This window comes from Mus pahari, chromosome 10 (genome assembly GCF_900095145.1).
Source record: "Mus pahari chromosome 10, PAHARI_EIJ_v1.1, whole genome shotgun sequence".
Taxonomy (NCBI): Eukaryota; Metazoa; Chordata; class Mammalia; order Rodentia; family Muridae; genus Mus; species Mus pahari.
The window spans coordinates 101,408,211-101,426,577 of record NC_034599.1 but is presented as its reverse complement, the minus strand read 5'-3'; the positions used below and the strand labels follow the sequence as shown (position 1 = coordinate 101,426,577).

At 52.0% G+C, this 18,367-nt stretch overlaps 1 protein-coding gene across 1 annotated transcript; it reads right to left on the bottom strand.

Annotated features, from left to right (window-relative positions):
* Positions 1 to 147: 147 nt before the first annotated feature.
* On the bottom strand, positions 148 to 14,763 carry Camkv (CaM kinase like vesicle associated). Its single transcript, XM_021207029.2, has 11 exons — positions 14,601 to 14,763; positions 5,139 to 5,242; positions 4,902 to 5,033; positions 4,657 to 4,731; positions 4,303 to 4,441; positions 4,061 to 4,181; positions 3,830 to 3,905; positions 3,604 to 3,740; positions 3,365 to 3,443; positions 3,055 to 3,142; positions 148 to 2,778 (listed from the first exon to the last, which is right to left on the bottom strand). The coding sequence occupies exons 2-11, from the start codon at positions 5,231 to 5,233 to the stop codon at positions 2,182 to 2,184; spliced, it is 1,539 nt and encodes a 512-aa protein (XP_021062688.1). The 5' UTR covers positions 5,234 to 5,242; positions 14,601 to 14,763; the 3' UTR covers positions 148 to 2,181.
* Positions 14,764 to 18,367: the final 3,604 nt, after the last annotated feature.

Here is an 18,367-nt window from a genome sequence, read left to right as displayed (position 1 = left end):
AGCCCTGGCTTTATTCAAATATGACCTAATAACCTTTGAAATTAGGTAGACACTGGGGCTAGTAATTTAGCCCTTACCTCCCAGAATGCCTCATGACTGAGAGTGTAGGATGGTGACTTTTGAGGTACAGATGCTTCAAAGACCAGGAAATAACAAACCCTCTTTATTATTCCCACATCAGATAATTTAAGGTCCTCCCTGAGAAAGCAACCCGGGTGAGTTCACCAAAGCCCGTCTTGAGTTGAAGCGAGGATCCTTAGCAATTTTTACGGTATCGTTAGCAGTATTACACCCCCAGAAGAAACATACATAACTTTATAAAGCAGGTCTGCTCCAGCCGGGGAAGACAGAATGAAATCTTTTTGGTCTAAGTGGAAAGCACAGGTATTCACAGGAAGTAGGCATCAACAAACAAACAGTCCCACCCTCTCCCCAGCCCAAGGAGGCCCACTGTGCCCACTAGCAAGGTCACTTCCTATAGTGGTTGGCCCTGAGTAGATTCCACTTCTATGTCTAAGTTAAGACAAAGGCTCTTTGTCAACAAGAATCGGAAAAGCATCAGCCCTTCAGTGTTCAGCTCCAGATAGTTCTTAGCTGAAACACACCACTCTCTTGGGAGTTTTAGCGTCCAGAGGATTCCCATCAACATCATCCAGGTAGACACTGGAGAAGGTGACCTCCACTCTCACTCCAAGCAATGCACAAAGCATCAACCACTACCCAGAAACTGATCGTCCCACTGCCTCGTCCCTCCCCCACTGCCTTCCATAGGCTCCTCCCCCATAGGACAGAGGAAGCAAAGGCAAGAGGGTGGTCAGAGGCTTTGCAGGGTGACGTTTATTTGCCAGGTTCAGTAGGCACACAGTTAGCCCACCAACCTTCACATACCAGAGCAGACCCACAGGCATGCAGGGAGAAGGGCAGGACCACCATGGAGTGCCGAGCAAGGGCAAGGACCAGCGTGGCTGCCTGTTCAGGCTGTGGTAGGGTCTGACCAAGGGCACCTGCCAAGAGCATCCCTCAGGGAGCTGGGGAATTGTATTCTACTTCCTCATCCCAGCCAGAGCTCACGTGGCTGAGTAATACCTCAGCCTCTGATGGTAGACACAGAGGAAAAGCCTCTCCATATCACTGCACTAAGAGCAGAAAATCTGCTGCTGTGAAAAGCACGCTCCCAACGCAGCCTATGAGGTACTGCCATGCCTCCCTGGGAGGAAAAGGATTTATGGCCTGAGCCTGCATGAGGTGGCTATGGCAAAGGTCTCTTTCTTGGTAATGTCATCTAGGAAGACCATGGGGGTTGGTGGGACACCAGCCCTCTCTATCCAGCTCACAGGAAGGAGCCAGATAGGCTGGGGCACTGGTGCTGGCCCTGTACTCTGTTTTCCTAGGCGTCGCTGCTGCGTCCGACATGTTTCTCTCTTCCTTTAGAGTCTCCTAAGAATCGGAATACAGAGCAACCTGCTACAGGACTCAGGAGGCTATGAAATAACACAAGGATCTTCAGAGGGAAGATCGCCACCCCCACCCAGGGAAAAAGATGGAAGCTTCTACCCATTCTATTCTCTCTCCCACTTCTGAGGATCCCCCACAGCTAACATGCAATGCCTGCCCCCAACCACGTGACCAGACTTGACTTAAAGCACACTGCCCTAGATTTTCTGCATCCTTTCTTGCAGCCAGCGTCCACTCCTAGAGCAGCCCAAACACCACAGGTACACACCTCCCCGTGCAGGAGCCTAACACTGCTGACAGGGCCTCGCTGGAGGACCAGCTCTCAGGGCAAGGCCATCCATTTAGGGCCTGGGAAAGGATGAGGTTTGCAGGGCCTGCCTGGGGGAGTGATGAGGCAGGGAGAGAAGGAGAGCAAGGACCCCCTGAGTATCCCTAGAGCAGCATCCCACAAGGAACGGAAACTGGTGAAGCTAGCGAAAGACAGAAAGCCACAAGGAATCCATGCAGGGGCTGGGGCTGGCCCTGCCTCTGGCCTGCCCGCCACTCACATACATCCACACAGGAGACGAGACTGCTCTCCCATGGCCCCCAGGCATGCCCCACTGGGATGAGGGAGCTTGAGGGAGCTAGGGCATCATGCCAGTGACTCTATATACAGTGAGAAGCCCCTCATCCAAACTCCCACCCTCCTTCCCATCCCTCAAAACCCCCCAACGGGCTGCCCATTCAGCTCGTCTCCACCCTCTGAGACTCCTGGGCGCAGCCAGTAGCCTCTTCTCCTTTACTAGAGGGTGGAGCCTGGCCTGTGGCACCCTCTAGGGCTGTGCTGTCCGGCTGGGCCACAGCCGGCTCAGGGGTGGCTGCTGCCTTTGCAGCTGGCACGGCACTGCTTTGAGTGGCAGGCACTGTGCTCTCTTCTGTGGCTGGTGTGGCTCTGCCATCAGTAGCTGGTGTAGCGCTCCTGTCAGTAGCTGGAGTGACACTCCCGTCAGTGGCTGGGGTGATGCTCCCATCCGTGGCCGGGGTGACGCTGCCATCCGTGGCTGGAGTGGCGCTGCCATCTGTGGCTGGTGTAGCACTACGATCTGCAGAGGCTATGTCATCACTCTTGGCAGCACACCCAGCACCACCCTCTGTGGCTACAGTAGCACTGGCCCCAGAGGCTGAGGCAGCTCCACCTGCAGCTGCAGCTTTAGCTGCAGCAGCAATGCCCCCACCAGCAGCCCCGGGTGTGGCAGCGTCTGAAGCAGACTGGGCCGCCGCCGTTCCAGACTGCTCTGGTGCCCGGAGCCGCTTCATGAGAGTGGTCACGCGGACAGCCTTCTGCAAGGAAGACAGTGAAGAAAGGTTCGTGGTGAGCGTCACTAGATCCACTCCTTACAGACGGCTAAGCCCAGCCCCTTCTGTAGTACCCCAGCTGCCTCTGGCTATCCCGCTACTCAGTACTTCAGCTCCTGATCACAGAGGCAGCTGCAGCCGCCTGTGGAGGCCTGAGAAAACTTTGTGTTCAGCTGAAGAGGTGCAGTAGCAGCAAGGAACTGTGGGGTGCAAGAGGAAGCACTTGGAACTGGGCCAAGGGGAATGCGAGCCAAAGCCTACCTTCCACTTGGCTCTGGCAAAGTTCTTCTCAATCTGGGCACAGACGCCATCCTTGATGTTCTTATCAGAAGCCGCGTTGCCAGAAATCCTAGAAAGGAGGCGAGTGCCTCTGATGGGAATGGTCTGTGCCTCATGGAGCCTGCACAGCCCTTCCCGGTGTGATCGAGGACCACCAGGCAGAGCGTCTGGTTTGACCGGAGCTCTAGAACGCCTTCCCTTACCCTCAAGGCCTCAAGGATGCGGACTTCCGGTGTAAGACATTCAGAGGGCAACAGAGACTCGCCCGCTCCTCCCAGGGGGCCCTGCTCACCATTCATGAGAGATGGCCTCTTCTGCAGTGATCCGCTGGTCTTGCTCCACCTCCATCAGCCTGGTGACCAGGTCTTTGGCTGGGGACAAAGCCAGGGATGGGCTAGGCAAGGGTGCCCCATCTCATTGTCTAGCTGTGAAAGATGGGCTGGGGAGCAGGGGTAGAATCCGGCCGACGCTGAGAGCGGTGCCTCCCTCCATACTGCCCTATGCTCTGCCCACGGCCGGGTATCCCCTCACCTGCTTGAGAGATATCGTCCCAGTACGGAGAGTCAAACTCATAGTCACCAGCCAGGATCTTGCGGAAGAGGTTCTTATCGTGGTTCTCATAGTCATCCTCTTCCACCTCCTCGTAGAAGGGCGGGTTGCCTGAAAGCCTGCATGGAGTAGGGTCACTGAGGAGGGCCACAGACATAATTGTCCAGCCCACCTGGCTGCAAGCCCAATTGTGTGCCCTGCCACTCACAGGATATACATGATGACGCCAATGGCCCAACAGTCTACAGGGCGACCATACCGTTGCCGTCCTACCACTTCCGGTGCTAAAAAAAGAAAGTGGTCATCTGCTAGTTAGAATCAAGCGTGGCCATATATAGCAGCATCTATACCCACTTCTTGGGACAGAGGCTTCCCCCCTACCCCAACGCCTCCCCCTGAAGGCTGTCCCTCAGACCATCCCAGTCCCATCCATCCTTGCCCAGGTACTCCGGGGTCCCACAGGGCTCCTTGATAAGGCCATTCTCTAGCTTAGCCAGGTGAAAGTCGCTGATGACAATCTTAGAGTTCTTCAGCCTGTTGTAGTACACTAGGTTTTCCAGCTGTTCCGGAGAGAATGGTAGAAGGGTGGGCAGAAGTCATCATGAGGGCCTCAGAAGCCGGACCAGAGCCCAGCGTGGCACTTATGCCAGCCCCAGCCCATCCCTCCGGCTCTGGCCTTACCTTGAGGTTCCTGTGCACAATCTTGAGCGAGTGCAAGTAGGCCACAGCCTCCAGGACCTGCCGCACCACGTTGCTCGTGTCTCGCTCCGAGTAGTAGCCCTGGTCCAGGATCCAGTCAAACACCTCCCTCCCCGTGGCCCTGAGGGACACCAGCCCCTGAGCCCGGTGTGGGCAGGGTCGGGGGGTAGGACAGGAGCATTTGGGAGGCCTGATTTGTACCAGGCACTCGGCTGGGCAGATCCCAGGGCCTTGGGACCCAAAGGGTTTCAAAAATGGGTTTCTTTAGCTATAAAGGGAGGGAAAAGAAAAGACCCTAGGGGCTGGGGAATCCTGGAACCCCAGAATGGTACTCACAGCTCCAGAAAGATGAAGTATTCCTTGCGGGTCACAAACACATCTACCAGCTGCAGGATGTTGGGGTGCTTCACCCTAGTGACAGTGGGAGGGGTCTGTAGTCATGGTTGGGTGCACCCAAGGGAAGCTCTGGTTCCTACACTGAGTGGTTGTAACAGATTAACATGTCCTTTCTGAGGTACCTTGCCCTTCAAGCCCTCCCCTGCTATCTCCTACCCGACTCTTCCCTCGGCCCTCACACTCACATCTTGAGGATTCCAATCTCGTTCTTGGCTGCCTTCCGCACTTTGCGGCCATCACGCTTCTGGAACTTCTTGCAGGTGTGCAGCTTGCCCGTCGTCTTGTCCTTGGCCCGGAAGATTTCACAGAACTCCTCACTAAAGCCAGCAGGCACACCCGGCCTTAGGACAGGGTACACTCCAGGCCCTCTTTCCCGGCCCTGATCTATTTCACCCATCACTGTCCAGCAGCCCAACACTCACGTCTTGATGACTTGTCCCAGGTCATATCTGTCGGTCACTTCCGATGGCTGGTTATAGTTCTTCTTGTCACCCAGAGTCACACACCCAAACGGCATTGCTAGGCTCTGAGGTGCAAACAGGATGAAGTCTGGCTCAACAGTACCATTTTCTTACCCCACCCCCCAACACTGAAATTGCTTTTGGGAAACTCAGCTCAGGTCAAGGAAAGGGCAAAGTAGGTAAATACTGACCCACCCTGCTTTATCGGGCCACACATGCGGCCATTCAACCAGGCAGCCTGAACTACAACAGTCCCCACCGTGCAAAAGTTTCCTAAGCTGACAAATTAAGAAGTAGTTCATTCATTATATACATTTGAAAAGACTTACAGGACAATCGGTTTATTTATTTAGTTTTGATTTTTGAGACAGGGTCTCACTATTTAGCCCTAGATGCCCTAGACCCAATATGTACATCAAGCTGGCCTAGAACTGGCTGAAATCCTCCTGCATCCACCTCTCCAATGATGGGGTTAAACCATTAGTCTCCCCAGGGTCAGCCAGGTTGGCTCACCAGGTAAGAGCACTGACCTCCAACCCTGAGTCTGATCCCCGGAACCCACATGATGGAAAGAGAGACCCAACTCCCAGAAACTGTCCTCGGTTCTCCACGCACATACTACTCCGTGCTCCCCCCCCCATTTAATAAACAATTTTAAAAACCACACAGCTTCTTTAAAGTCTTTAATGTGGTGACTCACATTATCATTTTGGTGCTCAGGAAGCTGATGCAAGAGGATTGCCATGAGTCGGAGGCCAGCCTGGACTACAGTGGGAAACCCTATTTCAAAAAAAATAAGAGCCAGGCAGTGGTGGCACACACCTTTAATCCTAGCACGTAGGAGGCAGAGGCAGGAGGATTTCTGAGTTCAAGGCCAGCCTGGTCTACAGAGTGAGTTCCAGGACAGCTAGGACTACACAGAGAGAAACCCTGTCTCAAAAGAGCCATAAATAAATAAATAAATAAATAAATAAATAAATAAAATATTTACATTGCAGCTATTCCATGGACATAAATTTAAGTTTATTCCAGGAACTTCTTTGAAATTATATCATTTTCCCCTTCCTGCCCCCCATCTTGCTCTAATCAAATTTATGACCACTTATTCTTTGGTTATTGTTTTTTTGTTTGTTTGGGTTTTTTTTTGTTTTTTTTTTTTTTTTTTTTCGAGACAGGGTCTCTCTTTGTAGCCCAGGCTGGCCTCGAACTCAGAAATCCACCTGCCTCTGCCTCCCGAGTGCTGGGATCAAAGGTGTGCGCCACCACACCCGGCTTCTTTGGTTATTGTTAATGTGTGCACACACGTGCACATATCCCTGATTATCTAAATGTAACCTGCTAGGTCCATCTCGTGTTACTTGTCCGCATGTTCTCAGGGCTGACCCCTTGGATCATCACCCGGTGAGCTCTTTCCTGAGGACGACGTTTCTCCTACTCTCAGCCTTCCTTACCTGTCTGCGGTTCTTTGTCTAGCGTTGAGTTCTTATGAGCTCTTCCCCACACTAGTTATTTATCTCTGATCGTCTCGAGATACCAGATGTGGGTGAAGCTAGGGGCAAAATGAAATCTGCTGGAAGAGGCCAATTCCCCTTTTAAAAAGCTGGGAGCCAGGTGTGGTGCACACCTGAAATCCTAGAACTTAGGAGTGGCAGCAGGAGGATCAAGGATTTGAGGAAGCCCCGGCTACTTGATGAGCTCAGGCTAGCCCAGGCTACAGAAGTCTTTGTCTTAAAGGAAGAGACAGGATAGGGCCAGTTTTGTCAAGCAACCATATTCTGTGTGTTTCTTTTATTTTTTTAAGATTATTTGTTTGGTTGGTTGGTTAGTTGGTTTGGTTTTTTGAGACAGGGTTTCACTGTGTAACAGCCTCGGCTGTCCTGGAACTAGCTCTATAAACCAGACTGGCCTCAAACTCAGAGAGATCAACCTACCTCTGCCTTCTGAGTGCTGAGATTAAAGGCATGTGTCACCATCGCCCAGCTAAAATTATTTATTTTTATGTGTATAGTTGTTTGGCCTGCATGTATACGTGCCTATTCATGCCTAATATCTATGGAGGCCAGAAGAGGGGGTTGGATCCTGGAGTTGTACAGTTATGAGCTGTTGCTTTGGTGCTGGGGACTGAACCCAGGCCCTCTGGAGGAGCAGCCACTGCTTTTAACCACTGCAGTTTCTCAAGCCCACCCTAAGTACTTTAAATATTTGCTCCATAGAAATGCATGCATTTGAGCCAAGTGTCCCTCAGGAGTTCCAGGCCAACTTGGGCAACATAGAGAGTTCTAGTCAAAGAGAGGGTGGGAGAGAGAGAGGCAGGCATACATTTATGCCTCAGGACACTTGGCTAAGAACTCTCATAATTGCCATATCCATAATTGCTAAAAGCTGGAACGAGCCCAAATATCTACCCCCAGCAGGATGTACTGTGGCATAGCCGTATAATAGAATGTTATGCTGCAAAGGAAATGAGAGAGCTGTGGCTCTACTCAGCCAAACAGTGTATCTTGCAAAAAGCAGTGTTGATAGAAACAGGAAAGATGCATGTAGTGTGAGTCTTTTGATACAGAGCTCAAAACAAGCTGAGCTCCCCACACTGCTGGGGACTCAAGCACAGAAGTAACACTGTTCAGAAAAGCTGAAAATAAGTTCAAAGACTCACATAATGGTTCCTAAGAGACAGGATAGGGTGACTGAGTTAGGACACAAGGGGGCTTCTGGAAGATCCATTTCTAAACCTGAATGGTAGTTATAAAGGAATGTACTTTATATCTTTTTAAACTTGTATTGGTGTTTTGCCTGCATGCATGTCTGTGTGAGTGTGTCGTCAGATCTTGGAGTTTCAGATAGTTGTGAGCTGCCACATGGGTGCCAGGATGCTCCTCTGAAGAGCCATCTCTCCAGTCCCAACTCCCCAACTCCCTTTATATCTTACTAAAGATGTATGTGCAGGCTGGGCCACGGTGGCACAGCATTAATTCCAGCATTTGGGAGACAGAAGCAGGTGGATTTCTGAGTTCAAGGCCAGCATGGGTCTACGAGTGTGTTCCAGAATGGCCAGAGCTACACGGAGAAATCCTGTCTCAAAACTAACCAACCAACCAACCAAACAAACAAACAAACAAAAAGGACTTGCGGGGATATGGAAAAATGATTCAGCTCTTAAGAGAGCTTGCTGCGCCCGGGCGTGGTGGCTCATGCCTTTAATCCCAGCACTCGGGAGGCAAAGGCAGGCGGATTTCTGAGTTCCGGGCCAGCCTGGTCTACAAAGTGAGTTCCAGGACAGCCAGGGCTATACAGAGAAACCCTATCTCAGAAGAACCAAAAGAGAGAGAGAGAGAGAGAGAGAGAGAGAGAGAGAGAGCTTGCTGCACAATTATGAGGACCAGAGTTTAAATCCCAGCACCCATATAAGAAGCCACACATCCTGCACCTGCCTGAAACCCCAGCTGCAAGGGTGGGCAGGGAGTAACTGTTAGGGCTTGTTATTTCTAGTTTAGTCAAGAAAATGCAAGTCACAAGTTCAGGGAGAGACCTATCTCAAAGAAATCAGTGGAGAGTGGCAAAGAACACGGATGCTTTTCTTCTGATTTCTGAATATCCACAGGCAATGAGTGCGCTCTCTCTCTCTCTCTCTCTCTCTCTCTCTCTCTCACACACACACACACACACACACACACACACACATATATGCATATGCATGTACATGCACACAAGAAAGTGAATAAATAATTTTCAAACTTCAAACATTATTTGTGTGGTGTTTGTGTGTACTTTTCTAGGACATTAAAGGAAATATGAGTTCTCTCTAGGGCAAAGAATTGAAAGTGTAAATTCATATCTTTTGTTTATTTGTTCATTGAGACAGTCTCATGGAGCTCAAGCTGGCCTCAGACTCGGTATATAACTGAGGCTGGCCTTGGTCTCCGAGTCTTCCTGCCCCTATTCCTGAGTGCTGGAATTATAGGCATGTGCTGTGCTCTGATGCTGTCTTAGAATTTTTATTCCTATTAGTTTGCTGGGCTTATTAAATATTGAATTCAGACATGTTGTATGTGGTATGCACAGAGAGACACGTTCCTTGTAGGGAAGAGCAGCGTTAGGATCGGGGCTGGAAGCAGAAGGCTTTGCGGTGAGGCATGCAGGGGTGACAATCCAGGGTAAGACAAGCCTGCCTAGCGCTCAAGCGCTGCAGGAGCACAGGGCCAGGTGAGGCTCTGTCTGGCTACTGCTGGCTCAGCAGGTTCAGGGAACTCTGCACCTGGGGCACTGGGCCCTGCCTCCACTCTGCCCTTTACAGATCAAGCCTAAATTGTGGTGCTGAATGGCTGGTCCCAGCACCCAAAGGGAAAGGCACCCAATGTCCTTGTTCAGAGCTAGATGGCTGCATCTGCCTTTACAGATCTAACCCCAGAGTCTGCCTCCCGAAAGTTTGCTTTGTACCAGCCTGCGGTCACAGCAAGCTCTACACTGAGGTCATACCGAAATTGTTCTGCCTCTGTCACCAATGCCCCCTCTGCCTCCAAAAGTGCTCGAAGTGGAAAGAGCTGGGCCAGGGCCTTAAGCATCTACACATTCCCCTACCTGAAGGCACTTACAGTATCAGTTCTCAAAGAGTACTCGGCGAGCTGGGGGCCCCAGACAAGCCCTTTGGATAGTCCTGCATGCCAATCACTTCCTCCCAGGCAGAAGCCAGCTACACAATTCCCAGGGATCCCACAACCTCCCTGGAGGCCCCCCTTAAATGTGTCCTCAGCATTAGAGATCAAATTCCATAACTCCTTCCTCTGGATTGCTTGAGCTTGGGGAATACACGCATTTCATCAGTGAGATGGAGTCAGAGCTTAAGCCATCTAGCAAAATACGACAGAGGCAAACGAGAGAGGCTTTGAAGATGTCGGCTGTGTGTCTTTGCCACTATGTCCAAAATCCCTGCTCCTGCATCTCATTGTTGTAGCTGGGAGCAGAAGCACAGCCAACTACCCCTGCCAGCCCCCCATCTCCTCACTGTAGCACCTGGAGCGAGAGGCCTGCATCAGTCCTCCTGTACCCTAAGGACATTTTTCCTGGGGGTGGGGTGGGAGAAGCTCACCCTCCCAGGCTAGAGTCTGAGGACCATTCCCTGAGCAGAAGGGTGATACCTGGCTGGCAGGTTTCTCAGGAGGACTGGGCAGGGACCATTCATTCCCTGTTCTGTTGCTCTGTTATACTGTTCCCTCCGATGCAAATACCCTCCCCCCAAAGCCTCCCGTGGGAATTCTATTTGTCACCACAGAGTTATTTATAACATTAAAAAGGAATCAGCGACTACCTGAATGTCCGACAACAGGTGATTCGCCAGCTCAAATATGTCTACTCTGTGGCAGGAAGTGTGGGCATTGGTAAGAGCTCCACCCGCCTGGACTGCCCTGTGAGACAGCCTCCACACGGGCAAGGAATTAGGACCAGGGCTGCGTGTTCTTTCAGTACAAATTCTGACATCATAAGGTTGTTTCTGTAACAAGTTGTCTTAAACAATCCTGATGCTCCAAGGCCAGATGCAAATGGCCCTGTTCTGAGACATCTTCTCCAGGCTCCCCCTCCCTCCCCAGTCCAACCGCTCTCGCCTCTGCCAGTGTGGTATAGGTGGGAGGTTTTGTATATGCTTGTCTCTGATCCTGGTGCCAGCTTTTGGCCTATACATGTACATTCATGCCAAGGGGGTCTGGGCTGGTGTTAGGGTCTGTCTCTACTATGGAAAGCCCACAGTGCTGACAGCCTACAGCTCTCTCCTATGGGTCTCAATAATGAAACAGGGACGCATTTACTTTGCCACCACTCCCCTCTATCTTGGCTGCCCAGATACTATCCCAATCACTTGTCACCCAATCACTAACCTTCCCCAGCAGTCTACTTGAATTCACTTGTACACCTAGATCTTTCAGGGTCATGAGAAAAGAAAGCATGTTTCCAATCAGTTCTCTCATCCCCTTTACACCTGTTTATTTCGCCATCTGCTTGCTACCTGCTGCTACCCCATGAGGCTGTAGGTTGTAGACACCGAGCCCCTTGGTATCTCTCAGCAAAAAAGAGGGACTAGCCCCAAAGCTTGAGGAAGGGTGGGAGGGCGAAGCAGAAGGAGACTGACATTTCTCATCCTCATGGCCTCAAATTTAACACCCAACAAAAGTTTTCTTTCCAACACCACAGAATCTGGTCAGCTCCACACTGGCGCAGGTATGGCACACACGGGAGCACCGCGGCAGCTGCTTTTCTAGAGAATTCCTTTCCTTCTCTGCAAAGGAAATAAATCTTACCCCTGGGCTACCCAAAGGGAACGGAAGAGCAGTGCAGAGCACCGCCACTACCCTCCACTCCAGCAGACTCTGGAAGCTTCCGGGCTCAGCACTCCCGTGACCGTTTGCTCCTGGACCTTGTCTCTTGGGCTCAGTGACCCAGGTCTCAGGCAACCCTAAGGAAGCTTCTGTCTCTTTGGTGCCCTGGTGAGGAAGGGTCCCTAGGACTTCTCCTGGATTTTCAGGCAAGTCTGAGCCAGAGGAAACCCAATCAAGACGGAGGCCAAAAGACCCCATTTCAAGGTTTTTTTCCCACCAGGGTCAGCCCATTTCAGGTCTCACCTTTCATATCCAGAAATGAAGTTTCCTGCTCCCCTGCCATGTGGGGCTCTAGAGCTTGCAGGAATTCTAGAGAGGCCAGAAAGGGCCCAGGAGGCCTCCCGCTGACTCCTGACTGTGGGCAACACCTCCCAATTTAGTGGCAGCTGTGAACACCAGCCTGCAGGCACCCTCTTCCCTTCCCTCCCCTCTTCTCCTCTCTTAGTGATTAGGATTGAGTTTGCTACTGCAAATGGACATGCCCCAGCCCAAATCCCATCCAGCTCACAGCCACAAGTCTTAGGGGAGGTAGTGACCTCCTTCCAGCGTGCGTGGTAACAAGAGACAGACTCAAGCTTCAAGCCTACTGTCCAACCGCCTTAAGGAACTGGATATCATAGTCCTGGGTGGGCAGCAAGCTGAGCCACCATCAATAGTTCCTGGCGTTGACTCTTCTCTACCTATCTTAGGAGTATGGAGGAGCCCCTGCTAACCCCCAACCACACAGTCTTAGAAGTAGAGCATGCAGTCCACTGCTATTTCCAGAATAGTCAGCTCTCCACATGTAGGCAAGGCCAAGAGCCAATTGTCACTGGCCTTAGAACCTGGGGTCCCAATCTTTGAAGCCACTGGAGGCCCTGCATCCCTTTGGTAGGAAGGAGGAAAGGATCTGCAGAGGAAGGCACTGGAGTAAAAAGGTTGCTATAGTGACGGAAGTTTTAAAACAAGGGGAGGAGTATGGGGTAGGTATTAGCAAAGGTCCCTCTTCCCAAACTGACATTTTGGCCTGGCTCCTTCCCCGTGGGTTCTGAGACCATGGTCCCCCAAAAGGAAGAGGAGGTGGGGGAGCAGTTAGAGACTTTAGTAAAGAAAGGTGCAGAGGCCAAGAGAGACAAGGGCAGAATCTGTTGAAAGTAGAAAAGGAAGCGGCAGAGTAAAAGGGACACAGCCATGAGAGAGAAGCAGGCAGAAGATTCTGAAGATTCGGAATACACAGCAGCAGCCTACACCCTCCAAGGCCGCGTGCTGGGATGCCCTGGGCCAGGAGCTACCCTTGGCATTTGGCTTTCAAGATCCTTCAGTATCCGCCCCAGACATACAGTGCACTTGGCACAGGAGGCCCAGTAAAGAGGTCAGCTTCTAGGAGCTTCTTGGTGGGGAAGAGGCCAGCTGTTGCAGTCCCCAGCCAGTGAGTCCCCAATCTCTCTCCCTGTCCTGATAGCGGCTTAGGTGAAGAGGTCCAAAAGTTGAAAAGACTGGCATTGCAGGATAGACACGAAGCCCAGAAGCCTGCCTAATTCCCTTTAGAAGCCTTCTCTGCTGGCCCAGCCTTCTCCACCGATCTCCACCCCAGTCAGCTAGACTCCCCAGGCTTTGGGTTCCCAGGGCCCTTCTTCATCCCACCCTCAGTCTTGGGCAGATCTCAGGATGGCCAAAAGCAGCAGCCAAAACAGCACCATGAGCAAGCCAGAAGCAGGGTGACAAAGGCACACCAGGACCGCCCAGGTCTCAGTTTCCCTGAACAGAGACCTTTCCTCGGAGCAGAGGACTGCCACCAGCCGGCTAATTGGTAGCCACCAGGGCCTGAAGACACAGAGAAGGGCCTGCAGCAGATATGTACCAAGCCAGGGTAAGGTGCCTGGGGACCCACACTAAATGAGGAAAAAAAGGGAGACCCCTGTCCCATCCTGGCACTGAAGGGAATGGAGATACTAATTTCCAAGTTAGGGAATGGAGGCTCAGAAGTCACCAAATCTGCCAGTAATCAACTCAGAGGGGGAGGAGAAGCCAGCCTACTTCTGCAAAGATGGTCCTGGGGGCCCCAAAGCCTGAGCCTGTGTTTGGAGGCTGGTGTGCAAAAGACCCACTAGAGTCGTATAGACCAGCTAGGAGCTTTTGGTGAGGAAAAGGGGGCCCTGTTCTCTAGGAAGGAACCTGCTAAAACAGGTTTGGGGTCAGGGAGCAGTTGGCAGCCCTTCATGGGGCTGGGGCTCAAAAGCCCAGGGTCTCCTGTCAAGCAATACAAGCTGAAAAAGACAGAGAGGCTAATGCTTTAATTGTCCCCTGCGACTCCAGGCAGAGTCCCTGCTCTTCACCATGGTACCACTCTGACCCCCTTCCCCAGTGCTGCTGGCTCGCCCCCGCTGGCACAGCAACACACATGCGGGAGGCACACGTGTGAGCAGCAAGCCCCGCACCTCCCAGCAGAAACATGTGCGCCCCGCACCCCCACCTTGCACGTGTGTCAGTGCGCTGCGCCCCCCCCCCCTTGACAAAAGACCCTCGGAAGGCTCGGAAGCCTGAACTTAGCTTGGGGGCCAATAGTCCACCCGGGCTTAGAACCTCCTCCCCCAGCCCCGCAGCAGCCCCGCCCAGCCCCCTCCGGATTGTCGCCCATAAAGAACTCTCCGTTGTCATGGAAATTAGTGACTGCCAAACCAGAGGGAGGGGGCCCCTAGGGGCAGTTGGGGAGGGGCTGAAGAGCGCTCTAGGAGCGAGAATGGACCGCTCGGCCCTTGGCCCTTTACCCCTATAAGGGGCACCACGAATCTTCGAGGGTTTATGTTTTTTACAATTCGGAGCTGCAGAGGCTTTCTCTGGGACCCTCCCAAGCCATCAGAGGTAATGGGGAACTTTAGCCCAACCCCGCACGCCACCCCACCTCACATCTGCAGAAACCGTGCGCTGTGCCCCTGCTTGGGACCCCCAGAGTCCTCGCGGCGATCGCGCGCATCCTGCGCGGGGATTCTCTAACCAGGGAAACAATCTCCCAAGGCCCCCCAACGTGCAACCAGGAGGCGCCCTCCCCACCGGCCCAGCCCTCCCTGCTCCGCACCTGCAAAGCTGGTCGGTCACAGGCAGGAAGCGATAACCCGCTCAGCAAGGCTCCGGGGGCGGCCGGCAGAATCCGCTCCGGGCACGCGGGGCAGACGCGGCGCCAGCTGCAGCCGCTTCGACTCCAGAACCTCCAGCATCGCCAGTCGCTCTCTGGCAGCGGATTCGCACCCCGGGCCGGGGGCGGGCTGGGGGCGGGGCCTCCTCGCCCGGCCCGCCCCCACCCTGGCAGACCGGGAGACTGGAATCCCACTCTAGGGAGGGCGCATGCAGGTTGGCGGCGAACACCTGCTAGGCTCACTTAGGCCATCAGACTCAAAAACCCAGCAACAGGAGGCGAAGGGGCCCTTCCTGATTCCGAAGTAAGGAGTAAGGAGTGAGGACTTGGAGAAGAAACTGAGTCCTGGAATTGCACAGGAGTCTCCTGGCTAGAAGTAGTTTGCAGGAGACCAGGGCCCTGCCCAGTTCCCCAAACCTGATCCAAAGGGTTGGATCTACTTAGAACCACATGGGCAGTCCCTGGAGTACCTCCTAGACAGGAATAAACACACAGGGCTATGTGTGCAATTGTGATCAATTTGGGAATGGACAAGATAAGACAGTGAGGCCCTCAGACCATCCTACATCCAACTCCTGTGAGGCCAAAATCCTTCCCAACTAAATTACCAGCTCAGTCAGTCCCCTCAGAATAGTCCTGAATTTCCCAAACTAAAAGTCACCTGTGATGTAGCACAGGGTCTGCTTTCTTCTCTTTGTAATAATCCTTAAACACATCCTAAGCAACATGACCCAAGTGACCTGGCCTAGGTTATGGTATCGTGGAAGTACGAGGAAGGAATTTCCAATGATGTTCTTAACCATGTTTCTGTCCTTTTTCAAGGAGGCAAGAGGACTGAAGGCCCATCCCACCGCCCACCAAATCCTGAGGACTATCCTGAGACAATAAATAAAGGCCACATTTAGGTTTTCCATGGTCTGGACCTGGGCTTCATTCCATCTTACCCTGCTAGTGATCTGCCTGGCTCAGCCATGCTGGGAACAGGGTCACATGTTGAGAAAGCCTACTTGTATTACCACCCGTAGCTGAGGACAGACGGGACCCAACAAGTGATGAACTTGGGGCTGGAGCCAGAAGATTGCCAGAGAAATTGCTTCAGGGTTTCTGTTTTTGTTTGTTTTGTTTTGTTTTTTGTTTTTCTTAGATGGGGTTTTTCTGTGTAGCCCTGGCTGTCCTGGAACTTACTCTGTAGACCAGGCTGGCCTTGAACTCAGAAATCCACCTGCCTCTGCCTCCCACATGCTGGGATTAAAGGCGCCGCCGCCACCACCACCTGGCTGCTTCAAAGTTTTTGGATAACCTCTTCCAGAGGGGTTGTTGAGTTCTTCATGTCTTTCTCCACCTCTGGTCACTTCCAATGGACCATGTTATCATTGTATCTGGGCCCCTGTGTATGAAGTCTTGGCCATTAACACCCATCCCAGTACTGGGTAGGAACCTTTTGGCAAGCTTGACAGAGCCTGTATCTAATCTCACAATGCTCAACTAATGTTTGCAGAAGGAAGGAAAAGCCTGGCACGCAATCTTTTTTCTATTATTCCCGATACAATGAGCCTCCAAGTTTATGGTGTAGCCAAGTCATGGCTGGCAGAACTGACATACCTCATACACATCTATCTTTCTTGAGGATCACAATCTATCCAAGAATGGGGCCAAGAAGCTGGATTATGGCTTTAGAGTCAGTGGAAGGGGTGGCTCCCTAAAGCTTTGCCTGCTTCTGGCAGCTTTCCACTTCTTCTTGGTCCTGTGCACACTGTGTGCACGTGGGTGACAGCACGTGACAGGGTATATGCATACACGTGAATGTGTGTGCTGGCTTATACCAAGGGAGATGGAAGCAGCACAGCGTATGCAGCAATGCCCACGGGCATGTGTGTCTGTGCTCTGTGTGCACCCAGGCGTGCTTGCCAGCATATGTGCATGGAAGCAGCAACTGGTCCCTCGAGCTGTGGTTCCCCTTCCAGTCTGACACAAAGCTTGAGATTGGCTGGAGGCTGAATCAGGCTGGAAGAGCAGGGACAGAGAAAGGTCTGGATCACGCTCAGTGTATGCTGGGCCTAGGATGACTTCATGTTATTGACTGTTCCCAAGCTCTTCTTCACAGCAGCCCCTTGCTTTCAGGTGTGCATGAGGACAGACACTTTTTTGTCGCTTGTGGAGGGCAAACTAAAGGCACAGCTTGCCCCTCAGCTTCCCAGGAAGACACAGTCAAGATAGGATCAGCTTCAAGGTTTTAACTTCAAGCAGCCTCCAGCTGCCCTCTGGACAGAGTAATAAGAGTAAGCATGGGAACCTGAATCCTATCCACGGAACCTAAATCCCACCCACAGAACCTGTGTTTAAAAAAACAAAACAAAACAAAACAAAACAAAAACCAGGTAGTGGTGGTGCATGCCTTTAGCCCCAGCACTCTGGAGGCAGAGGCAGGTGGATCTCTCTAAGTTGGATCTCTAAGTTCAAGGCCAGCCTGGTTGACAGAGTTCCAGGACAACCGGAGCCACACAGAGAAACCCTGTCTTGAAACAAACAGACAAAAATTGGGCATGGTGATGAGTATTTGTAATGGTCAGGTGGATATGTGGGGTTTGCCGACTGTCCATTAGCCTAAGACATGAGTTCCAGGCCAGTGAGGAATCCTATATGAAAAACCGTATGAAAAATCCTGTATGAAAGGTTGGCCTCTGGCCTTTATATACAGGCAAACAAACACATACATGCACACGTACACACACATGCACACACGCGCACACACACACAGGGTGGGGAGAGATTTGGAGTTATGGAGGGGTATGGTAATTATTTTTAAAGACCAGCTTAATTTGGGGGAAATTAGGGTGTTTCTGGAAAGGGTTTTTCTGTGTGGCCCTGCCTGTCCTGGAATTCACTCTGTAGACCAGAATGGCCTTGAACTCACAGAGATCCACCTGCCTCTGCCTCCTGAGTGCTGGGATTAAAGGCTTATGCCACCACCACTCAGCAAGACCAGTTTAACTTTATCCTTTCAGTTTTTCTAGGCCATCCACTGAATCAGCCAGCCCTAAGCTTTATTCTCATATTCTCTGTTCAAAGCCAGACTGGGTAAAGGGAATGGCTTCTAGCTATCCTTTAGACCCAGGGATTAAAACAAACAAACAAACAAAAAGAAAACGAAGTCTTGGCATTACTGGTGGCCTCTGCAAGAGTCCTCCTCAGGAGAACTCTGGCCACCAAGTGTTCAGGAGCTGACAGGGTCTAGAAAGAAGGGTGCCCAGAGTTTACAGTTCTGGCTTCCACCAAAGCTGGAGGGTCAGAGAGCCAAAATAAAAGGCAGGATTAGATGTGAGCATCAGCATCCACAGAGCCTACAGAGGAGGCTGGAGCCTCATCCAGCTCTAGTGTGCTTTGCATCTGGGAAAACCTAACTGTTCTCTCTGCTTCCTACCTGGTACCAAAGGCAGTGCTCCCATGCACTCCTATTTTGAAGCCCCCGATCTAAAGCACCCTCCAGGGTTTAGAGTCTAAGAGGCACATATGCTATTACCAGATGCTTTCCCAAGAAGCACAGACACTGACAGAGGCCCTCACTTGGGAGCAATGCCCCAAACCCCTGCCATCTTTGGGACTGCTAAGCTACTACTATCCATGTTGCTGGCCTCAGCCCCCAGAAGAAGGCCCACGAAGGGAGCAGGAAGCAATCCCTCCCTCTGGTGCTAGGGGAAGGGGCTGCCCCC

Coding starts and splice junctions, on each gene's coding strand:
- Camkv (XM_021207029.2), bottom strand. CDS start 5,233: ATGCCGTTTGGGTGTGTGACTCTGGGTGACAAGAAGAACTATAACCAG. Junction 4,182..4,302: donor TTGTGCACAGGAACCTCAAG/GTAAGGCCAGAG, acceptor TCTCCGGAACAG/CTGGAAAACCTAGTGTACTA. Junction 3,741..3,829: donor GGCGTCATCATGTATATCCT/GTGAGTGGCAGG, acceptor TACTCCATGCAG/GCTTTCAGGCAACCCGCCCT.